The 25,617-nt window shown below is 40.1% G+C and overlaps 1 protein-coding gene across 10 annotated transcripts in view; it reads right to left on the reverse strand.

Annotated features, from left to right (window-relative positions):
• The window catches only part of LOC116943510 (phosphatidylinositol 3,4,5-trisphosphate 3-phosphatase TPTE2-like), a 59,836-nt gene that overhangs the window by 32,247 nt on the left and 1,972 nt on the right, over positions 1-25,617 (reverse strand). For 2 of the 10 annotated variants that reach the window (XM_076067759.1, XM_076067764.1), the window contains exons 2-15: positions 22,949-22,993; positions 15,392-15,484; positions 13,399-13,458; positions 12,728-12,883; positions 10,467-10,583; positions 10,135-10,234; positions 8,038-8,101; positions 7,799-7,863; positions 7,328-7,388; positions 5,433-5,514; positions 5,217-5,305; positions 4,703-4,764; positions 3,906-3,986; positions 3,237-3,342 (exon numbers count right to left, since the gene is read on the reverse strand). In XM_076067759.1, coding sequence (XP_075923874.1) covers positions 3,237-3,342; positions 3,906-3,986; positions 4,703-4,764; positions 5,217-5,305; positions 5,433-5,514; positions 7,328-7,388; positions 7,799-7,863; positions 8,038-8,101; positions 10,135-10,234; positions 10,467-10,583; positions 12,728-12,883; positions 13,399-13,458; positions 15,392-15,484; positions 22,949-22,993 — 1,181 coding nt within the window. Of the gene's footprint in view, positions 1-3,236; positions 3,343-3,905; positions 3,987-4,702; positions 4,765-5,216; positions 5,306-5,432; positions 5,515-7,327; positions 7,389-7,798; positions 7,864-8,037; positions 8,102-10,134; positions 10,235-10,466; positions 10,584-12,727; positions 12,884-13,398; positions 13,459-15,391; positions 15,485-21,348; positions 21,471-22,800; positions 22,994-25,617 lie in introns of all 10 variants that reach the window. The other 8 variants (XM_032956394.2, XM_032956395.2, XM_076067761.1 and 5 more) reach the window with 8 other exon arrangements.

Consider the following 25,617-nt stretch of genomic DNA (forward strand, 5'->3'; position numbering starts at 1 on the left):
CCCCTACCACTCGCATTGACATGCTAACTTATCTGCCCCCCCCCCTCTATATATATAATGCCTCGTCACAGAGGCGTTGTTTCTCTGTGTCTCTCTGTGTGTATCTCTGCGTGTGTGTCTCTCTCTCTCTCTGTCTCTCTCTGTGTATGTGTCACTCTCCGTGTCTATGTTTGTCTCTCTCTCTCTCTTTATATGTGTCACTCTCTGAGCTTGCATTCATTCATAACTGATGACGGTTGCTTGTGTTGCAATCGAAACCTTGTATTCTATTTTTATTTTATTTACTTTCTACGTGACTTTACCAAAAGAACCAAAGAGTAATCCATGCAGTCACGAAAGCTTCAAATCAAGATTGCTTTATAATGGTTGAACACACAATACTGTCGTGTAAAAAAGTCACATCGAGTAATTTGGTGCAGCCATACCATCCCGATGTATATTGCTACTAGTTATGTGCATAAACCATCATGTTTGATTTTACTTTGATTTATCTTTACAATTTAAACATCACCTTTCTAAACTTGAATTGAAAGAATCAAGGTGAATAACAATAATTTACACTTAGAAAGCGCGTTTCCATAAGAGGTCGCAAGGCGCTGCACAGAGATAAATCAAGCCAATAATTTTCGCAATTCTAAAACCTAATATAAGCACACAAGATCATGATTTAACCATAGATGCAAATACCCCCCCCCCCCCACCCCACACTCCCAAAACACATAACCAAATGAATCAGGAGAAAAGGCCTTTCCGAAAAGAAATGTCTTAAGGCAGGATTTAAATAAACCGAGGGGCTCAGCAGATCGAATACTTGATGGAAGTGAATTCCACAGCTTGGGGGCAACGTGGGAAAAGGCCCCCGGGTTACCCATTGAACGGAGGTTCGACCTCGACACACACAATAGCCCACAGTCAGATGACCGAAGAACTCGCTTTGGGACGTATGGGTGGAGGTCACGGATGTCAGCGGGGGAGGCATTATTGAAGGCCTTTTAAGTGAGAAGTAAGATCTTGATCCCCACTCCGAACCTGACCAGTAACCAATGGAGAGACTCAAGCACAGGGGTAACGTATTTAGCAACTGGTTTTCAAGTAAGAACTCTGGCAACTGCATTATGCACGTGCTGGAGGCGGTTTAATAGCTTGAGAGAGATGCCAGCTAATAATGCATTGCGAAAATCGATGTGTGAAAAGACAAATGCATGAACCAGCTTTTTAAGGTCCGATAACGGGAGAATGGGGCGAAATCTGGCTATATTTCTGAGGTGAAAGAAGGCAGCCTTAATGACCTTATTAATGTGTGCTTCGAAGGTTAGTGAGGGATCAGGGATAACACCAAGGTTGCAAACTGTCTGAGCAGCACCGATATTGTGGCCATCATTTAACACACTGACCAAGCCACCCTTAAGACAATTGATGATGGGACCCAATAAGCAGCACCTCTGTCTTGTCAGCTTTTAACTGAAGAAAGTTAGACTGCATCCATGCCTTAATTGTCACAAGAAAAGATGACACACAAGATGCTGCTGCATTGAGGGAGGATTCAAAGTGAATGTAAATTTGAGAGTCATCAGCATAACAATGAAAACAAAGGCCAAGTTGGTGTATGATATGGCCAAGTGGGGCCAAATAAATATTGAGAAGAAAAGTGGGACCAAGCACTGAAACCCTGGGGCACACCAAAAGGAACAGAACATGTGTTTGAATTTATCCCTCCCAGGGTGACAAACAGTTTACGCGCAGATAGGTATGAAGTAAAACAGTGTTGGAAACCCCCATATAGCCTTCCAAACACTCAAGCAAAATGGAATGATCCATGGTGTCAAAGGCAGCACTCAGGTCCAAAAGGTCAAGAATACTCGACTGGCCAACATCAGCAGCAACCAGCAAGTCATTGGCTACCCTAACCAGAGCTGTTTCCGTGCTGTGGCCAGACCTAAAACCGGACTAAAAAGGGTCAAAAGATGATTTATGAGCAGATGATGTTTAAGCTGTAAGGCTACTGAAAGCTCAACGATCTTGGATAGATATGACAGGTTGGAAATTGGACAATAATTACTGAGGAGTTCTGAATCAAGGCCAGCCTTCTTGAGTATAGGAATGATGGCACATTTAAAAGTAGAAGGGGCATTACCAGATTGGAGTGAGTTGTTACGAAGATTGATAGTAAAGACTGCAAGAGATGGAAAATTAGCATGAATACATTTATAATCGGATCAAAAGAACAATAGGTTGGTTTTGAACTATCAATCAATGAAGCAACATCTGATTGTGAGAGCTTGGAGAATACAGAAAAATCAGATATCAGCAGTAATGGGCAGAATGGTAGGAAAAGTGATAGAGTACATGGAAAGGCGAACTGTGTTGATTTTGTAAAAAACAAATTGAAAGAACTGGTCAGCATTAGCCTTTGTACTCGATAAATTAGAAGCATGGGGTGAATGAAGGAGCATATGAACGGTAGACAAAATAATCCTAGGGTTATTCCAGGTATTGGCTAGAGTAGCAGCAAGATAGCTGGTGTGAGCATCGTTGAGTGCCTTTCTGTAAAATTATAAGGTGGTGCTTGAAGATTTGCGAGTAGATGTCAAGACCATATTTTCTCCAAGATTGCTCTGCCTTGCGAACAGTTTCCTGCAGTGCATAAAGCTCGTTGTTATACCAGGGTGAAGACTTTACCACCAAAATCCAGCATGATTTCAGGGGGGTCAAACTATCCAATATACTGTTTAATGTAGTATTGTAAACTTGCATCATGGCATCCACAGTAGATGGGTATACTTCAGAGTGGTGAGTTCAGAATTGCCGAGGAAAACATGTCCGGAAGAATTGATTTTAGATTCCGAAATCTGATCTGGTGCTTTACGATAGGATTAGGTGGAGGAATCAAAAGGTCAAACAGCACGGTGCAATGATCGTATATTCCAGGATCAATAATTGATAAGTTGGTGACAGACAATCCCCTTGAACAAGCTAGGTCATGCACGTGACCATTAATATGGGTGGGGGAGTTAACATGATGAGTGTTTGGCATCGGGCATGGGCGGTGGTAAAATATTAATGGGAAGGAGTTGAATATACAAAGAGGGGCGGGTCCAAAACAATAACATTGCTGAGCCCCCCTCAACTTAATCTGGCCCTGGTCACCACACCCATTGTTAAACACATCTTCGTACACACTCTGTATGTGAAGAATGTTTTTGTCATACGTGAACATTTTAATTCAAGGCACAAACCTTGGATGGAATGGATTTTAAAGGACTTGATAATCAGTGACTTTTCTGCAGGCAGGAGTCTGTTGCATTTGTGCTTGATTTTCTCAAAATAGCCAACGTACCGACTCTGCAATGAGAACAGGTGATTGATGAAGACTCGTGTCACTTTGTAGCCATGTTACAATTTTAATATCTTCACTGAAATATGAAATCTTGACCTAAAGCTTCCGTGACTGCAGGAATTCGTATTATTTGGGTATTCCGGTAAAGTCACGTAGATAGGTTCAAATAAAATAACAAAAAACCACGACGTTTCGATCGCAACACAAGCGGTCGTCATCAGGAAAGGGAGTTGGCTTCTAAAGGCAAACTGTTTATAAAGATTTAAAAATGGGCATAACCCAAGTGTCAGCCCATGCTGCTACGTGACTTTACCGAAAGACCCAAAGAACACTGAAATATTTTTTCACCAGAGGTTAAACAACGTCTGCTTTTTCATGAAAAAGACATTTTGTTGCACTGAGAAACCCACAGGTTGAAGCATATTGATATGTGCTGATTGTTCATTTTTTTCCATAAATGCCTCATAATTTAATATCGGGTGGCACAGACTACAGTAAAATAACTTTTAAATCAATCCCCTCACCACCATGTGCACACGCCTTATATTGTTAAGAATGATAGTCCTACCTGGGATGGCGTTTCCACACCCTGAAATTTCAAACTGACGCTTTTGTCAGTTCTCCTTTCTCCAAAGAAGTTCAGGCTCTCCTGAAGAGAAGATCAACGTGCCCATTAATAGTTTTATTCACAAGCTGGCGTCTGTGCCATATAACTAAACATTCCCACACCTCCGATTAGCACGGTTGACTACGTATAGTGCAAAATAAGTTCAAAATACATACATACAACATATATGACATTGGCCTTTAATATTTGTCACGATGGGCCAATGGATGGTATAAGATTTCTAAAGTGCATTAAAAGTATATCCAATCAGCACAAACAAAACGCCTGATAAAGTCTTGTCTTAATAATAGCCGATTGTAATTCACCATGAAGTGTATAGCTTTTGATTTCCATGTTTACCAAATTATATTCGAAATATGACATTGCCAGTGCGGATGCTACTTGGTATCAACTACCTTTGAACATACATTTTATGCGCAAAAAAGTTTTTATTTTTATTTCAATACCTTCATGGAATTTCACCTCAAGTTGAAAATATAAAGTTTATACAGCTTTAAATAAGAATCACCAAGCTCACCATTTAATGCTTGAATAATAATGGCCAGACAAAAAATGTCCTTAATAATTGGTACTGCTCATTCCAGACATTAGTCATTAAATTGCAGCCAATGACTTAAATTCCCATAGACCACTTCACAGTAAATTGCGTAACCAGCAGGGTTTATCCCATGAGTAGGGGCAGAGTAAACGCACCTTTACGAGACATTCAGCAGAAATCCGTGCTCATGCATTCTCACCTCTGCTGTTTGAAATTGTCCACTGTCAACAAGCCATGTGCAGACCATTGTCCCAGTTCGGCCTAAAATATATCAAATACAGTCACTCGGCACAGTCGCTCATTCACCACAACGACTCAGGAAGTAACTTGGAGACATAAAATGAGCCATCTATTAACAAGATCCGCGTTTCTACGGCATAGTTTGAAAATCTTTGTCTTCTCTCACTTGTATAACTTGAAGTGGGTTTTATGTTTGTATTGAATAAATGGCTGAATATGTTTTGTTCCAAGCCAGACTATTTTTTTTGTATTATTCCTTCCAGGCAAGACATTCTAGGCCAGTGCTCCATTGTTCAGCCTCACCAATTGATACTCTATCGCATATCTGGGAAACTACTGAAAATCTGTGAAACAACTGGACAACTGTGAAAAAGAGCTTTATAGCTCATCGGATTCGCCCAGCATAAATACATATCCTAATTATGATAAACAAGCAACTGCTCCAAGTTTTCCTGTTGCCCCAGTTAAAGTACCTTTGCCACCTTTGCAATGGATGGCAATAACATTTGCATCATCCGAGTCCATCCACTGGTGCACACTGTCTGCAAACCTGAGCAACTCTCTGAGACACAAACAGGTAAAGTGGTTTTAAATCAAAGCTACAATGTCAGATCCAAACATTTTAACTAGGCATGGAGCATTTATTGAAACATTTTCTTCGTAACATCTGGAATGGAGGCAGTACTTACGGCAAAGATGGAACATTATGGTCGTCCACACAAACCCTTTCGACTCGGTTGTGGAAATATTTAGCTTCATAGCCCTTTTCACCTGTACAAGGAAAGAGACTTAACAAAGTTGCTAGGTTCCCAAAATACTCGTTATTGAATACAAAATATACATTTTGATTTAAAGCTTTCGTGACTGCAATAATTCATATTTTTAGCTCTTTCGGTAAAGTCACGTTGAAGGGAAACAATAAAATAATAAAATATATATAAAACAAAAAAATTATCACGACGTTTCGACCATAACACAAACGGTCGTCATCAGGTGTGTCGGTTTGCATTAATTTATTTTAAAACGGTGTATTTCTTTATTTAAAAAAACGTTAGCGCCACGCGCAGAGGTTTAGCAGTTTATTTAGAAGGACTAGTCCATCTATGTTCTGAAAAGAGGAGGGGGGAGACGAAAAATTAATGTATGCTGTCTGAAAGCCACTGTAAGCGTGAACAATCAATTATGACCTGAAATGGTTTATCAAATCTTTCCAATGATTGCTAAGCCAGAATCCATCTTCTCGGTTGAAATTGTCTCTGTGCTTGTATATGTGGATAGCCTCATGAACGAATCTCTCATGGTAGCCAGATGGCTTACAAAGAACCTCTGTCTTGGAAAAGTCAATGTCATGTGAGCCTACTGAATTATAACAATGATCTGCCACGGCCGAGGTGTTGGTCTTACCGTGTTTAAGGTCTGCTTTGTGTTCACGAATGCGGTCCGAGACATGGCGTTTGGTTTCTCCAATGTAACTACTACCACAGAGGCAACTTAGTTTGTAGACACCAGGGTACTGTATGTCCGGAATCATATCTTTTACAGACAGAACCAGATCACGGATTTTATGTAATGTGTTGAAACGGACCTGGATCTTGTGTTTATTCAAGATTTTGGAGATCTTTTTTGTGATCCCCGCAATGTAGGGTAAAGTAATGGTTTTGAAAGGCTCCTCAAGAGGGTCCTTCTTCTACAATACGCAAAGCTATCACTCAAACCATCAAGAAGGACCCTCTTGAGGAGCCTTTCAAAACCATCACTTTACCCTACATTGCGGGGATCACAAAAAAGATCTCCAAAATCTTAAATAAACACAAAATCCAGGTCCGTTTCAACACATTACATAAAATCCGTGATCTGGTTCCGTCTGTAAAAGATGTGATTCCGGACATACAGTACCCTGGTGTCTACAAACTAAGTTACCTCTGTGGTAGTAGTTACATTGGAGAAACCAAACGCCATGTCTCGGACCGCATTCGTGAATACAAAGCAGACCTTAAACACGGTAGGACCAACATCTCGGCCGTGGCAGATCATTGTTATAATTCAGTAGGCTCACATGACATTGACTTTTCCAAGACAGAGGTTATTTGTAAGCCATCTGGCTACCATGTGAGATTCGTTCATGAGGCTATCCACATATACAAGCACAGAGACAATTTCAACCGAGAAAATGGATTCTGGCTTAGCAATCATTGGAAAGATTTGATAAACCATTTCAGGTCATAATTGATTGTTCACGCTTACAGTGGCTTTCAGACAGCATACATTAATTTTTCGTCTCCCCCCTCCTCTTTTCAGAACATAGATGGACTAGTCCTTCTAAATAAACTGCTAAATCGCTGCGCGTGGCGCTAACATTTTTTATAAATAAATACACCGTTTAAAAATAAATAAATTCATGCAAACCGACACACCTGATGACGACCGTTTGTGTTATGGTAGAAACGTCGTGAGAATTTTTATTGTTTTATATATATTTTATTGTTTCCCTTCAACGTGACTTTACCGAAAGAGCTAATAATACAAAATATACATGTGAAATAATTTATAATCATCTATTGGATGTGATTTTTAACTAACGTACTGCATAAGTTGTACACTTTATAATGATTCCCGTGCTTCATATCGAGAAATCTTGCAACTTCCTGAAGAAGAAAATGGCATGATTTGGAGTATACACACACATTACATCACATATTGCAAACAAAATATCACAAAATATCCGTGACAAGATTTGTCCATGTGTAAGCTTCACAATTGACGTCGGTGCTGTCTGTTCTCCAAATAGCACGATTGTTTTCACCAAAACTTAATCCTCCATAGGTAACAACACATGGAGCAGACATCATTGTCGCGTTATAGAAGTCTGCAAATAACAGCTGATGGGATCTGATGGGCGCGTTGGGATCTACGGATGAAATTCGCCTTACAGCCAATAGCTACCGTGTCTCAACATGAATTTCTGTCATTACCAAAAGCTGGCTATTTGTGGAAGGTAGGAATAGATGGCCTTTGGCACTTTCCTGTTATAAGAAACAAGTCCAACGAGCTGTACCTGGATGGGATTGCGGTACACAGCTTGCTTCCCGGATGAAGGGAAAGACATTGCGATGACGCGGTCTGAAAAGGTTAAACTGTTAAGCACGGACAGTTGAAAATAAAAACATGAAGCATATAAGTTTGATAATTAAATATATGATCGCCATGAATATATATGTGCATGATGTATCACGGGTGTGGAATAAGATAAATGTGACAAAACGCACAGACAAAACCAATAACGTTCCAACTTGCCAGTCACGTATGTGAGGTCCAAATCAAAGCCGTCTTTCTGGTATCGCCGTTTATTCTCTGACACCTGCAGAACACCCTGGTCACTCTCATTGCATCACAAAATATTTTCTATTTTCTCAAATGTTAGGCTCAGGTTTAGGTTACTGGTCGAGACATGTTAAGGTTACTGTTGAGAGTAAGATTGACATCTTATCCTATTTATTATCCGCGGATGTATTATTCTTCCGAGGATAACCGTGGTCACCCTAAAGTGATGGTATATTCATCGTAATACTCATGGATAAGTGATTCAGCAGTTGTCTTCTAGAAGTGTTCACCCTATTACAGTATCTGCGTTCTTCTGGTGAAGAGGTGTTACAGGGAAATGGCAACAAATTCATGTTATTGGCCATGGACCATAAAATAAGTCATCTGGAGGCGTCGCGGGTAATAAAGAGTCGTGCAAAAAATTTACCCAATTACACCCAGTATTTATTGCGGTTAAGATGAGTCATGTGACAAAATTTTCCTATTATCTGCGGGAGACTAAAATGTCGTGGGATGAAAATAAAGTGAGATAAAAACGTAGTGAACGAGACAAAGAAGAAGAAAGCATGTTTACAGGGCTGCATCGCGAGTCAACGAGGAAGCTGCACGCAGCTTGAAAACGTGCGCCACCTCCTGGAAGAGTGCTTGCACTGCAACCCAATGGCTCCAGTTAGGCCTGCAGACTACATTGATTATACTCTTTGGGTATTTCGGTAAAGTCACGTAGATAGGTTCAAAGAAAATAACAGCTCTCACCTGAATACGATTGCTTGTGTTGCAATCAAAACGTCGTGATCTATTATTTTTCTATCTACGTGACTTTATCGAAAGACCCAAAGAGTATGAATTCCTGCAGTACAAAAGCTTTAAATCAAGATTTTCATTGATTATACTTGTGTAGTGGAGTAAAAGATGAGCATGGGTAAATTGGCCACATACAGTACATACAGACATACAAGCAGTGTGGGTCACATAAGGTGGAGCAAGTGGTGGAGTCACGGGTGGCGTAAACAAACCGAAGTAATTAAAGGAGTCATGGCATGAGGGCTGTGATTGGTCGAGAGGCTGTTAGCATTAAGTGGCGGCGGCGCGAAGTCTGGAAAGTTGGACAGGTGCGAGCTGGCGGGAAAATGCCAGCGAGACACGTGGCAATTAATTAAGGCTGATTGGAAAGGGGATAAAACGCTAGGTGATTTGGACGGGGAGTTGAGTTGTTGTTGGGCAGTTGTTGGCGAGAGGTAGAGAGAGCAGCGAGAGCAGCGAGAGATGCGAAGAGGAGAGCCGGCAAATGTTAGGGAAGAATAGATTGAGAGCCGAACCCAAAGGACAGTAAATAGCGATAGGGAGAGTTAGCGTTAGCAGAGAGGTAGTTACGGGGGAGATAGGTACAGGGAGAGTTATAGATAGACAAGTCACTGTGTGTGCAGAGATAGATAGAGTCACTGTGTGTGCGGAGATAGATAGTCACTGTGTGTGAATAGACAGACAAGTCACTGTGTGTGCGGAGATAGATAAAGTCACTGCGTGTGAAGAGATAGACGAGACACTGTGTGTGAGGAGATAGAGAGAGAACCACTGTGTGTGGGAGGAGTATGAGCGGACGGTGCTGAGGGGAATCGGAGTGTCCAAGTTGGCAGAGCGCGGAGAGGAGAAATTATAGTGTGTGCGGAACGATGGAAATAAAAGTGACGGTGGAAGAAAGGCGGTTGTCGTCCGAGTAAATTCACGGCACTACACTTGTATTGTTTATCCGGCATTGGAGTCCCTAAATGCGAAATCCGGCTGGATGGGATCCGGCTAGCCAGCGTTTAAGCTGTGTCAGGTGGTGGCGGGTTTTAACGACACATATATTTACGCAATCTGACCCAAAAAAACTATATTATGGATGTAGTGACAAAGTTATATATTTGACAAGCATTAGAATGTTACTTGTAAATGGATATACACGGATGATGCACTGTCACACTGAAATAAAAACCAAGACAATAGGGGCACTAAATGAAATTGGTAAATGACAAGAAAGCTCATCAGAATAGAAAAAAATAATAAAGACACTGTGAACATGGGTACCATTTTACGGGAAGCCTTCTCAAGTTTCTTCCGCTGAGACAAAATCCGGAAAGCTCGAACCAAGATGATGAGTCGCAGGACTCGTAAGATGACCACCAGCCTAAGAATAAAACCACAAACGCACTCATTTCACTTGTTCAGTTATCAACTGTGTTGCAATGCCAATGCTACGTTTTACAGGAAACAAATTGCTATGAGCAGTGACACCTTGTTGATGTCCTCTGTGAAGGCCATAAAGGGGTTAGATTTGGAATAAAGCATTGGGCGTAGCTCAAAGGGCGCCCAGAGAAAGCCGCATAGGAAACCTAGAGTGATATGACTGATGGAAATACCTGACAATGTCAGTAAAATAAGAAAACACCACCAGGTGCACGATAGCGATGAGCAGAGTGACAAACACGATGACAGCGTCCAGCACATTGAGCCAGTCATGGAAGTATTGGTGGAACCTAACCGGAAGACAACATTAAAACATGAATTCATTACAAAGATACATCAATTTTATGTTCAGCAGAATAATGTGCCAATGAAGCTTAACTTTAAACTACTCTTTGATTCTTTCGGTAAAGTCACGTAGAAAGAAAATAAATAATAGAATACGACGTTTCGATTGCAACACAAGCAATTGTCATCAGATAGAACTAAATTTGAGAGAGATACAAAACACAGACACGGAGACACAAAGCCAGACACACAAGCAGAGAGAGACACACAACATAGTCACACACATTAAATTATTTCGCCATTCCAATATTAAACAGAGAAAATGTATTGTTATTTATTGCTACTGTGTGGCAATCAATGTGAATACTTCACAATACTTTATGTAAGGAATGTTCTCAAATATGTAGATGATCAGCATTGTGATGTTTCTTTTTTTATGAGATAAGTTATCTTCCTGACAGGTTGCTTAAAAGTCTGTGACTATAGTTTAAAAGTCTGTGACTATAGTTTAAAAGTCTTTTTTTAAAAAATAGATGGACTAGTCCTGGGCAAACTGCCAAATCGCTGCGCGTGACGCCAACGTTTTTTATAATGAAATAAATGCGCCGTTTAAAAATAAATTTATGCAAACCAACACACCTGAAGACGACCTTTTGAGTTATGGTCGAAACGTCGTGAGAATTTTTTATTGTTTTATATATATTTTGTTATTTTGTTGTTTCTCTTCAACGTGACTTTACCGAAAAAACTAAGAATATGAAGTATCTGTGGCTATATTTTAAAAATCTGTGACTATAGTTTAAAAGTCTGTGACTAGAGTTTAAAAGTCTGTGACTATAGTTCAAAAGTCTGTGACTATAGTTTAAAAGGGTTCAAATGTTTCTGATTCAACAATGAGATAATAAAAACTTTCGTGACTGCAGGAATTCATATTCTGTGGTTCTTTTGGTAAAGTCACATAGATTAAAAAAACCCACGACGTTTCGATCGTAACACAAGTAGTCGTCATCAGGAAAAGGGTGGGGGGGTTAGCCTCCAAAGGCAAACTGTTTATAAAGGTTTACAGATGGGCGTAGTCCAAGTTTGTCAGCAGCATGGGTGGGACAGCTAATGTTAATATAGGAGAAGACAACGGGGGAGAGAGAGAGGGGGTAGAGTTAGGGGGAGAGAGAGGGGGTAGAGATAGGGGGAGAGAGTGAATAAGGGGAGAGAGAATGGGGTAGAGATAGGGGGAGAGAGTGAATAAGGGGAGAGAGAGGGGGGTAGAGATAGGGGAGAGAGAGGGGGTAGAGATAGGGGGAGAGAGTGAATAAGGGGAGAGAGAGGGGGTAGAGATAGGGGGAGAGAGAGGGGGGGGTAGAGATAGGGGGAGAGAGAGGGGGTAGAGATAGGGGGAGAGAGAGGGGGTAGAGATAGCGGGAGAGAGTGAATAAGGGGAGAGAGAAGGGGTAGAGATAGGGGGGGAGAGAGGGGGTAGAGATAGGGGGAGAGAGTGAATAAGGGGAGAGAGAGGGGGTAGAGATAGGGGGAGAGAGTGAATAAGGGGAGAGAGAGGGGGTAGAGATAGGGGAGAGAGAGAGGGGGGTAGAGATAGGGGGAGATAGAGGGGGAGATATAAGGGGAGAGAGAGGGGGGTATCTCTACCCCCTTTCTCTCCCCTATCTCTACCCCCTCTCTCTTCCCCGGTGTCTACTCCTACATTTACATTAGCTGCTCCGCCCATGCTGTTGACACACTTGGACTTCGCCCATCTGTAAACCTTTATAAAACAGTTTGCCTTTGGAGGCGAACCCCCCCCTTTTTCTGATGACGACCGCTTGTGTTGCGATCAAAATGTCGTGGGTTTTTTATTTTCTATCTCTCTGACTTTATCGAAAGAATAAAGAAAATGAGATACTAGTCCATTTATTCACTTTATTTGGAAACACACAACCAATTAATTTTATTTGAATGTTATAACCGATAGTTTGACCAAGTTATTATTGTCCAATTCACAACCAAACCAATGTGAATTTGTAATGTCATCTTATATAAATTTACGTCATGCCTTAGTCCAAGGAGCTTTAGAATTATAAAAGTGTACATTATATGATAGTGGTTAACATAAAGAGTAGGGTTAATAAAAGTGGTGGTGTAGCTATGCACAGACCCCTCAACAAAGACGTGCAGCCCCACGTCCACTGCAAAAAAGATGGCAATGAAGAGGGACAGATCTTCAAGCATCACGAGGGCATTGGGAAGCATCACGAATAGACTCATGATCACCAGTGCCACGTCCACAACAATAAGCACCATGCCCAGGATTCTGCAACACATTAGACATCCTCCATAGTTGACAGCACAACTAAGGTTGCCACCTGTCCTGGCTTTCCCAGTTCCGTCCTCATTTTGAGATAGCTGTCCTTGGAAATTATCTAAAGTCTTCCCAGGACATAAAAATGTGTACAATAATACATTGCTCAAGACAATACATTTATGTGCAGTTGTCCCCTCTTCCACTATTGTGAGATATTATTCTTCGCATTATATGTTGTGTTTTTTTGTACCGCAGAGATGGCAACCCTAAGCACAAAATAAAACATCTTCAGCAGTGAGTACTATTCCTGTGAGTATATGAAACATCGGACATCCTCAGTAATAAATATAATACCACACAGAAGACCCCACATTGGCTGTAAGTATGATTTTAACCGTGAACCCTTGCAAAGTGAACGAGTGTTCAGCAAAAAAACCGCCAAGCTATGCATCCACGCCACTCAATGCTCGAGTGTAAATGAGGCACACAATTTAACATGCAAATGAGGAATCTCTTTACGTTACCTGAATCCAAATGAAAGCACCACTCTCCCCACTGCATGCTTCCAACGGCTGTCAGATAACCTAAAGCAAAAAAACGAGTTCACATATCCACTGGCATGACATTCGGGATGTAATTAAAAGCAACAAAATTTACACCACGAGACACTCTCATAACAAGCCACATGTTTACACGAGCATTGTTACACTTCACCTCCATGGCATTTCAATTAATCTCTTCCTTTTTTGTCTGGTTTGTTCCATCTCATGAGGTAATGTCTGTCACACATGTTTTATTGTTTATTCTGCAGTAAGCATTCTCTTAGCCAAAATATAACTGAACATATAATTTACATCTTCTTGGTTCTTTCGGTAAAGTCACATAGAAGGGAAATAATAAAATAATAAAAATCAAACATAATAAAATTATCACGACGCTGTCTTCCCGACAGTTCTGTTTCTTCACCTGAAGGCGGCTGCTTGTGTTGTGGCCGAAACGTCGTGATAATTTATTTATTATGTTTATTTTTTATTATTTTATTCTTTCCCTTCTACGTGACTTTACCGAAAAAACCAAGAAGATGAATCGATGCAGTCACGAAAGCTTCAAATCAAAATTTTATATATGCATTGTCCTTGAAACTGATTGGTCCACATCAGAGACAGCTTTCGTCCTCTGGTCTAAACACCGTTTGAGACGAGGCTCAAAAGAAAGCTGTCTCTGGTGTGGACCAATCAGTTTCAAAGACAATGCATATATCATCAGAGTGTGTTTTTTGTTTGCATTCTGACCACAAGCATTGTGGTTAATGCAGTCATGATTCCTTGTTAAAGGTTTGAGTTTGGTGTTTTAACATCTTAACACCTGTTTTGTTGCCAGAAAAAAGGGGAAAACCCTATTATCTTACATATATATGTTTATGAATCGTAAAGATTCGATTGTCAGTCGTGATTGTATGCAAGTATCATGAGTGTAAAACACAATGTTATTTTATTTACCAGGTAAAACCCACTGAGCTATTACCTCTTTTTCAGAAGCAACCTGGCCACAAATGATAGCTCAACGAAGTAGCTTATGTGGAAATGTATAGCAGCCAAATAATAAACATGCATGTTTCTAAAGAATGTTAATGGATGTAAGAATCCTAATCGTTTAATCTTCATGTGCCTAACTAAATGAACCATTTTCCCAGGCACATGAGGTTCAAGTGTGAACAGCTTTTAAAGGAAAAAGTGGACATTATCAGGGAGATTTAAGGAACTACCCTATTTCGCCCAACTGCCATGCAAGGTGAATGAACCGGTAACTTTCGAATGGAAAATCCAGTGTGTTAACTATTCCACCATGGCAGCATCCCATGGGGTAAAAAACTATTTTCTTTAGAACTGCTTTTTGTAATAATAGGGGTTTTCCCCTTTTTTCTGGCAACAAAACTGAAACCCTTTTTTACAAGGATTAATGTCTGCATTAACCACAATACCTGCAGTCAAAATGCAAACAAAAACATACTATGATAATATATGCATTGCCCTTGAAACTGATTGGTCCTCACCAAGGGACGGCTTTCTTTTGAGCCTAGGCCCAATTGGTGCTCGACCAGATGACGCCAAAAGGCTTTTGGTGAGGACCAATCAGTTTCAAGGACAATGCATATATTATCATAGTATGTTTTTGTTTGCATTTTGATTACAGGGATTGTGGTTAATGCAGACAGGAATCCTTGCAAAAAAAGGTTTCAGTTTTGTTGCCAGAAAAAAGGGGAAAAACCCTATTATTAAATTTTGGTACTGGCAAAGGAGGTCCAATGATGATGATGAACTGCTTTTTGTGTTTAGTTTATTGTCCTTCCTCTCTGCGCCTCTGATTATCAAACTTGCCTATGTGTGGTGCGACAGAAGTTCAACAAACATACATACAACATAAATGATTACATTTGGCTTTTATATGTCACAATGGCCGAATGGGTGGCATAACAACATACTCCTAGTGAATGTGTGTGCAACTTCCAATGACTACCTGCCGCCAGTGGACGAACATCTATTTGCATGCACAGTGTCTTCTAACTGCACACGCAGACCATCTTCGTTGTGCTCCCCAGTTCTCACAGCACTGCACATCTCCCACGGATGGCAAATAACACGCACATGTACAAAAAACACCCGGCCTTTGTGAATTATGCAAAAAAATAACATCAGCAATTCCTGAAGAACTGCATTGTTGCACCTCCTGTTTTAGGTCCCCATCAACAAATATTTTAGATAAGGTGGCTGACTGACAGCAGTGAGAGAGAGATAGACAAATGTGGACCATTAATTTCTATTTAAAGCTTTCGTGACTGCAGGGATTTATATTATTGGTTCTTTCAGTAAAGTCACGTAGAAGGGAAATAATAAAATAATAAAAATAAAACATCATAAAATTCTCACGACGTTTCGGCCACAACGCAATCAGCCGTCCTCAGGTGAAGAAACAGAGCTGTCGGAAAGACAGCGTCTTAATGAACACTGCTAAGCTTGACAGCGTATTTAAAGCTGGGTGGGAGGAGGAGAGAGCCTTGACAAAAGAGTTTACATATCAACAGAGGAATTTAGCATATTGATGACAAATGCAGATATGGGGTTAGTCACTCCTTGCGGAATGTGTAGGCGGTGGGGGGTCTCAGAGTCATATTGTGCTCGTGTATTATGTAGGATTAGCAGTAATAAAGGGAGGGAAATTTTAATAATAAAGAACTGCAGCAGCCAAACCACCGCGTATCAAGCTAGTGTATTATTTGTAAAACAAAAAAGGAGTTTCTAAAGAACGACAAATGCCCTACTACCATAAAATAAACCGATACGAAAAACCTAAATATAACCTACATCAATATAATCAATGTACACAATATACTCTCCAATAAGCTGAGCTATTAACATTAAGTAACTGGGTATATACTACACTATATAATGAATACCATACAGTAAACTGATAAAAAACTAAAATATAAACTACATCAATATAAAATTTTGATTTAAAGCTTTAGTTGCTGCAGTAATTCATATTCTTAGTTCTTTCGGTAAAGTCACGTTGAAGGGAAACAACAAAATATATATTTATTTAATATATTTTATTATTTTGTTGTTTCCCTTCAACGTGACTTTACCGAAAGAACTAAGAATATACATCAATATTATCAATAAACTCAATATACTCTCTAATAAGCTGAGTTTACATATCAACAGATGAATTTAGCATATTGACGCTAAAGAATTGCAATTACCACTAATACCGATGTGAAAAAACTAAATATAAACTACATATTCTTTGGTTCTGTCGGTAAAGTCACGTAGATGGAATTTTTTTAAAAAAATTAATAAGAACCAAAAACTCACACGACGTTTTGATCGCAACACAAGCGGTCATCATCATTTACGTAACTTTACCGAAAGAACCAAATAATATGAATTCCTACAGTCAACGAAAGTTTGAAGTCACTGATACAAGTGTTTGTTGATGTACGTATGTGCTCAGAATCATCAGTCGTACTTGACTGTTATAGAGCACAATACTGTCATTACCCGCTAGATGTCAGTCAAATAACCCATGAAATACACACTTCGTATATACAGTACTGGATTATACAGGTAGGAACAACAGGTTCCACAATGCCCACCACGAATTATTTGTCTGTCTGTCGTGCATATCCGGAATTCCATCCACAGAATTGGAGTTTCGGCACAAGTTCGACTGCCATGCTGTTAGACTCAATGGCTGCGCGGGGGCAGTCGCGCAACGCTTGTGCTGCAGCAACGAACAGCTACGACTGCGGCGTCTACGCCCTGCTCAACATCATGCACCCGGTGCGCGATTACGACGGCATCGTGGCCGTTCAAGGACCAGATCAGGTGGATTGGCGCGCGTGGTACACGCAGGAGGCGGCGTCACAGCACAGGCGCGACCTGCTGCTGCAGCAGCTGCATGAACTTAAAGACCAACATCAGCAATAAATCAAGAATCATCATCAGATGCAACAGTAACAGCTACAACCTCCAACATGACGACAGTATCCAACGCGGATCGCACAAATGCGCTGTCCAACCAAGTTCCTACCTGCCCACTCCGAAGGAACGTGTTATTTAGGTTTTTCACATCGGTTTATTGTATGGTAGTAGGGTATTTGTAGTTTTTTAGAAACTCCTTTTTTGTTTTACGCATAATACACTAGCTTGATACGCGGTGGTTTGGCTGCTGCAGTTCTTTATTATTAAAATTTCCCTCCCTTTATTACTGCTAATCCCACATAATACACTAGCATAACATGACTCTGAGACCCCCCACCGCCTACACATTCTGCAAGGAGTGACTAACCCCATATCATAATTTGTCATCAACATATTCTTAGCTCTTTCGGTAAAGTCACGTTGAAGGGAAACAATAAAATAATAAAATATATATAAAACAATAAAAATTCTCACGACGGTTCGACTATAACACAAACGGTCGTCATCAGGTGTGAAAAAACCAACGGCAAGAAACATTTGAAAGAAGTGTCGGTTTTCCTTTTATTTATTTATTTTAAAACGGTGTATTTATTTATTAAAAACGTCAGCGCCACGCGCAGCGATTTGGCAGTTTATTTAGAAGGACGAGTCCATCTATGTTCTGAAAAGAGGAGGGAGGCGAAAAATTAATGTATGCTGTCTGAAAGCCACCGTAAGTGTGAACAATCAATTAAGACCTGAAATGGTTTATCAAATCCTTCCAATGATTGCTAAGCCAGAATCCATCTTCTCGGTTGAAATTCTCTCTGTGCTTGTATATGTGAATAGCCTCATTAACGAATCTCTCATGGTAGCCAGATGGCTTAAAAATAACCTCTATCTTGGAAAAGTCAATGTCATGTGAGCCTACTGAATTATAACAATGATCTGCCACGGCCGAGGTGTTGGTCCTACCGTGTTTAAGGTTTGCTTTGTGTTCACGAATGCGGTTCGAGACATGGCGTTTGGTTTCTCCAATGTAACTACTACCATAGAGGCAATTTAGTTTGTAGACACCAGGGTACTGTATGTCCGGAATCACATCTTTTACAGACGGAACCAGATCACGGATTTTATGTAATGTGTTGAAACGGACCTGGATCTTGTGTTTATTCAAGATTTTGGAGCTGACGTTTTTTATAATTAAATAAAACACCGTCTAGAAATAAATTAATATATAAATGCGGACTGACACTTCTTTCAAATGTTTCTTGCCGTTGTTTTTTTCACACCTGATGACGACCGTTTGTGTTATGTTTCCCTTCAACGTGACTTTACCAAAAGAGCTAAGAATATGAATTACTGCAGTCACGAAAGCTTTAAATCAAAATGTCATCAACATGCTTATATCCTCTGTTGATATGTAAACTCTTTTGTCAAGGCGCTCTCCTCCTCCTACCCAGCATAAAATACGCTGCCAAGCTTAGCAGTTGTCTTTTTGACAGCTCTGTTTCTTCACCTGAGGATGGCTGCTTGCGTTGTGGCCGAAACGTCGTGAGACTTTTATTATATTATGTTTTATTTTTATTATTTTATTATTTCCCTTCTACGTGACTTTACCGAAAGAACCAAGACAATTTGGACCAGTTCATGTTTATGTCCACAGCAAATAAATACATGGCTTAAAAACCCCACTTTACAAAATTACCTCTATTGATTATTGCAAATCCAAAGACACTTAATTAAACCGTACTTTATAAAAAAAAAACAATCGTAACATGTGTGTATGTGGATCAGGGGAATTCCAATTATTAAAACTGTCTACAATACGTATTCTTGCTTCTTTCCCAACGACGTGCATGCTGCTATATTGCACATCATTATCTAGAGATGTGGTTAAATTTAGACACTATACATCAACATTTTACTGTAAAACAAGTACATATGAGAAGCTGAGTCCAAGCCATGCGTTAATATTCGGAGTGTAAAATAATTTTCATGTGCAGCTATTCTAGTAATTTCAGCTTCTTTGCTCACGATTTCACTATATAAATGAATATATATGCAAGTGGCCCTTAAGTTAGTGATTTCAGACTTGTAAAAAGTGACCAAACTTATGCAATTCCAGAAGGAGATAGCTGACAACTGTATCATTCACTCTTAAATGTTGCTCTTGGATGTAATTAATTATTGTATATCCTAGTTATCATAATCATACTATCAGCCATGCCATGAGTTTAAATTCCTGTAGGCAGTTCATCACGGATCAACTACTGGCCATGGATATTGACATCACAGAGCTACGTTTGTGGTTACTGCTGGCCGCTCTTTGGATGACATGATTGCTAAGCTCCAGGGTGATTTCAACAAACTACAACATCAGCTAGTTGCTCTTAAACTAGTCCTGAATACCTCCAAAACCAAGGTGCTATGCTTCTCACCATGACTAAAGCGGGAAGTTATTTTTCCCCAATTACATTCCTTAAATAATTATCAAATAGAGCAGGTCAAGATCTATAAGTATATTGGGGTCATCCTTGATTCAAAACTGAATTTTCAAGATCACATTGATTATATTGATAAAAAGACAAAAATAAAAATTGGTTTTCTGTATCGACACAAGCACTGCTTCCCCCCAATGTTCCGTTTGGAATTGATAAAAGCTACCATACTGCCTCTACTCTACTGTGACATCATTTATAAATAAGCCCCCAGGTCTGTACTGAAGAAGCTTGACTCAATTTATCACTCGGTCTTAAGATCTGCATTGAACTGCCCATATAGGACCCACCACTGCGATCTCTACATTGGGTCAAACTTAACATCTCTTAATGATCAACGGCTTGTGCATCAGATCTTATTTATTCACGATGTATTTACAAAAAAATCAGCACACTACTTGCTGGATCTCCTCACTGTTTCGAAGAACAAATGTGACCTAAGGTCTTCGCTCATTTACCAGCTTCCCATTCTTTATTGCCATACAAATTCTGGAGGAAGGGTCTTTGCTATTGATGCCCCCAGCGTCTGGAATGCTATCGCCAATAAACTGCAGCTTGGATCACTACCTGTGAGATCTTCACTCAAAACTGCTCTAGAGGAGTAGTACACCCCTAGCTGCCACTGCTATTCAGTGGCCTGAAATAAAATGTATCGCTCTAGATGACCACTGCAAAGTATGATCTTGAGTTTTGATTATAGTGTGCTGATCTTTAAAGGTGCATTGAAATGTTTTGATGCTCCTACTGATACTCCTGTTGTTATGGAGTGACTCATGCTGCCAGCTATGGCTGCAAAGTTTGGTCGTACATGATATGTATATCGTTTATTGTTAAATTTGAATCACAGTTCCTATGATCACTGTTACATTGTTTTTTATAGCCTTATTTTGATGATTTCGAAAACGTTTTGGTTTCGCCATATTTGTTTGTTGTAGTACAGAGTTAGACTGATAACTTTAATCTAAATTGTCTTATGGTTGTTATTGTTTGACTTGCATCCCACTGGGATTTTTGCACACAGCGTTGATATACGGCGCTTTTTCTGGAAGACTTTGCTGTTTTTTCCTGTATTTTTCTGTTGCGCGTAGTCACTTTAAGATGTTTCTTGTTCATGTTTTTGTTTGTTGCGGTTGCACCCGATTCTAGAGCCGCATGGCTCACAGGGCTATACCTAATAAATTAACTGAACTGAACTTCAATAGGCCTCTATTACCCTAGACACTGATCCTTTCTTCTAAATACTGTAGTACTGTCCCATGTCAATGATTGAATCATTAATGAACGTTAGGGAAGATCAAGTAAGAAACCAAGTCAATATGGCAGCATTGTAGGTGTCAATATTGAAACCATAAACACACTATACAAGGGAATAATAAAGTGGTGGCGGACCAGATTTGAACTCTATCTGTTAAATGCCATGAATCATGGAGTCAGCCACCTCACTTTCCGAAGATTATTCCTCATGAAAGATACTGCAATAGTTATACGGCCGGCTGCTGTGTCCGTGATTCACCTGGCCTCTCTCTCAGTTCCACGGAAGGTGACCACCACACTGCCCTCTGTGTTCATGGTGTCACCTGCTGCCCAAAGTGCCAGTTTCAGCCAGTGTCAGAACTTGCACTGAAACGAGTCAAGCTGACAAGGACCACAGTTAGCAACCACCATCATCATGCCACAGTCTTGAGATTCAACTCTGATAAGGGAGAAATGTGGCTTTATTTCAGATATGAGATGCACAATTTTTATTACAGTATAGGTTGTTTCACACTGGACACCAAGTAAATATGTGAAAACTAGATTACGTACACTACTGTATATGCGGTTCAATATACAAAACACAAAGTAATGTATCATGTATACACACAAAATACCCTGGTGCGCTCATAGCATAAGCAGGACATTCGACTCCCGATTAACCTGGGTAATGGAGGGAGGGGTGGCCAGTTAAACTAAAATAATGAATAGTAATGATTTGAAGCTTTCGTGACTGCAGGAATCAATACTCTTTGGTTCTTTCGGTAAAGCCACCGAAAGAACCAAAGAGTATAATGAATAGTAATTAAATACATTTGTGTTTGCTCGATTCTTATAGTGCAGGGCTATAACAAAGGCACTATGTTTCACACAGATATAGTCTGCTAGTAGGGAGCAATGTTCCTGCGTGTAATCTACATCCAGTAATTTGCAGGATTTTTTCCCTTAAATTGATCATATTTGGACCTTGATGCTGGCACACAATGTATTACAAAAGTATGCAAAATCAACAAATTTATTTTAAAAGTAAAATAATAAAATGTTGCTTGCACATTGTATTGTGGGAAGATTTGTGCTTGTGAGCACGACACACAATCTACTGAGCAATGCTTTCCTCGGCCCAATTAACATTTCATTCAAAATAATTGGTGCCCTACATTCCTGAGGTGGAAAAATAAGATAAATAATAGGTGAGGTACACATATATGACACTAAAATAAAATGAAACTAGATAGGGATAATCTTGATTTTAAGCTTTCGTGACTGCAGGAATCCATACTCTTTGGTTCTTTCGGTAAAGTCACGTAGTTAGAAAATAAAATAAATCACGACGTTTCGGGCGCAACACAAGCTTTCTCACCTGATGACTTCTTTTATTTTATACCTACGTGACTTTACCGAAAGAACCAAAGAGCATAGATAGGGATAAGGTTTGTCTAGCACTCAATCATTAAGAAAGTTTTTAAAGAAGATGGAGATAAACGTCAGCACTGTCATTTGAGAGCACAAATTACAAGCTTAAACTACCCAGACTGCCGCATTTCACCCAACACTCACAAAGACTCTGTTCTTCTTATCCCTACACAATAAATCCACCTTTCTATTACCTATGCACTGCATTCTTTACATTGTCCACTTCGATGGTAAAGGATAGTATTGGCATAGAATATCCACTGTTAACCTCCCAAAAAATAGTGCGTGCTTTACCAACCTTGAAGGGATGATGAGCCGAGTCTACCTACAATCAGGATTTCAGATCGTTAGGTGACACCGAATGGATGATTTAACCGTCACCTTCAGAATTGCAAAGTTTCGTGCAAGTGTTGTCTTTTCTGGAGCCTAATATGGAGACGAATTACCTTGAGGAAATCTTGGGAAGTGAAGAAATGGCAGTAGCACGTTGCCTGCAACCAGAAAAATACCAGTACATGCCAAACATTGTATACTAATGACCTAATCGTTCATCAGTGCAATACAGTAAATAATATTCTTGGTTCTTTCGGTAAAGTCACGTAGAAGGGAAACAATAAAATAATAAAAATATAAAACAATAAAATTCTCACGACGTTTCGACTGCAACACAAGCAATCATCATCAGGTGTGAAAACCACAGCAAGAAAATTTGAATTAAGTGGCGTTTTTTTTTACGTTAGCACCACGGAGAGCGATTTGGCAGTTATTCAGATGGACGAGTCCATCTATCTTCTTTGGTTCTTTCGGTAAAGTCACGTAGAATGAGAATAAACTAATAAAATAAAACAATAAAATTCTCACGACGTTTCGGCCACAACACAAGTGGCCTTCTTCAGGTGAAAGGAACAAACCTGTCGGGACGACAGAGCTACAATGAACGCTGCTAAGATTAACAGCGTCTTTTAAGCTAGTTGAGAGAAGTGAGGCACCTTGACAAAGGGGTTTACATGGATCTTGGTTTACCTGGATCTTGTGTTTATTCAGGATTTTGGAGATATTTTTAGTGACCCCAGCAATGTAGGGTACGGTGATGGTTTTGAGTGGCTCAACAAGAGGATCCTTCTTCATGACTGCATGATAGTTGAGTTGTTGCAGCCCCTTTGGCGTCCATGCACTAGGTGCCTCTGTGGATGTGTAGGCTTTGACTTTAACATAGCTATTTCTGTGACCAGTCACAAGCTAATCCCTCAACTGTTTCAATGCTAAATTCTCCTGGTTGATATGTAAACCCCTTTGTCAAGGTGGCTCACTTATCTCAACCAACTTAAAAGACGCTGCGAATCTTAGCAGCGTTCATTGTAGCTCTGTCGTCCCGACAGGTTTGTTCCTTTCACCTGAAGAAGGCCACTTGTGTTGTGGCCGAAACGTCGAGAGAATTTTTTGTTTTATTTTATTATTTTATTCTCATTCTAAGTGACTTTACCGAAAGAACCAAAGAAGATGAATCCTTGCAGTCACGAAAGCTTTAAATCGGAGTCCATCTATGTTTGGATAAGAGAAGGGGAGAGACGAAAATAATGGATGCGGTCTGAAAGCCACCGTAAGCATGAACAATCAATTAAGACCTGAAATGGTTGATCAAATCCTTCCAATGATTGCTAAGCCAGAATCCATCTTCTCGGTGGAAATTGTCTCTATGTTTGTATATGTGGATAGCCTCATGAACGAATCTCTCATGGTAGCCAGATGGCTTGCAAATAACCTCTGTCTTGGAGCAATCAATGTCATGTGAGCCTACTGAATTATAACAGTGATCTGCCACGGCCGAGGTGTTGGTCCTACCGTGTTTTAGGTCTGCTTTGTGTTCACGAATGCGGTCCGAGACATGTCGTTTGGTTTTTCCAATGTAACTGCTACCACAGAGGCAACTTAGTTTGTAGACGCCAGGGTACTGTATGTCCGGAATCACATCTTTTACAGACGAAATCAGATCACGGATTTTATGTAATGTGTTGAATCGGACCTGGATCTTGTGTTCATTCAAGATTTTGGAGATCTTTTTTGTGATCCCCGCAATGTAAGGTAAAGTGATGGTTTTGAAAGGCTCCTCAAGAAGGTCCTTCTTCATGGTTGGAGTGATAGCTTTGCGGATTGTGTAGTCGGAGTAACCATTAGCCTTAAGAGCTTGGTGTACGTGCTTGAGTTCACTGGCTATGTGTTCCTGGTCGGATATGCATTGGGCTCTATGGTGCAGAGTCTTGATGAGGGAATTATTCTGGGATGGATGGTGGTGGGAATCCGGTTTCAGGTAAACATCCGTATGGGTAGCTTTCCTGTAGACAGAGTGGCTCATTGAACCATCAGGTCTTTTTTTTATTAGGACATCCAAAAAAGGTTGCTTGCCATGTTTTTCGACTTCCATGGTAAATCTGATGGCTGGGTGTATGGAATTGATGTGGTCGAAGATTTGGTCTAGAACAGGCTGGCCATGTGGCCAGTAGTTACATTGGAGAAACCAAACGACATGTCTCGGACCGCATTCATGAACACAAAGCAGACCTAAAACACGGTAAGACCAACACCTCGGCCGTGGCAGATCACTGTTATAAATCAGTAGGTTCACATGACATTGACTTCTCCAAGACAGAGGTTCTTTGCAAGCCATCTGGCTACCATGAAAGATTCGTTCATGAGGCTATCCACATATACAAACACAGACACAATTTCAACCGAGAAGATGGATTCTGGCTTAGCAATCATTGGAAGGATTTGATAAACCATTTCGGGTCTTAATTTATTGTTCACGCTTATGGTGGCTTTCAGACCGCATCCATTATTTTCGTCTCCCCGCTCCTCTTTTCCGAACATAGATGGACTCGTCCATCTGAATAACTGCCAAATCGCTCTCCGTGGTGCTAACGTTAAAAAAAAACGTCACTTTTTTCAATTTTTCTTCAAGTGGTTTTCACACCTGGTGATGATTGCTTGTGTTGCAGTCGAAACGTCGTGATAATTTTATTGTTTTATATTTTTATTTTATTGTTTCCCTTCTACGTGACTTTACCGAAAGAACTAATAATATGAATCCCTGCAGTCATGAAAGCTTTCAATCAAA

Source organism: Petromyzon marinus, chromosome 18 (genome assembly GCF_048934315.1).
Source record: "Petromyzon marinus isolate PM22_M1 ecotype Great Lakes invasive population chromosome 18, UKy_Petmar_22M1.pri1.0, whole genome shotgun sequence".
Lineage (NCBI taxonomy): Eukaryota > Metazoa > Chordata > Hyperoartia > Petromyzontiformes > Petromyzontidae > Petromyzon > Petromyzon marinus.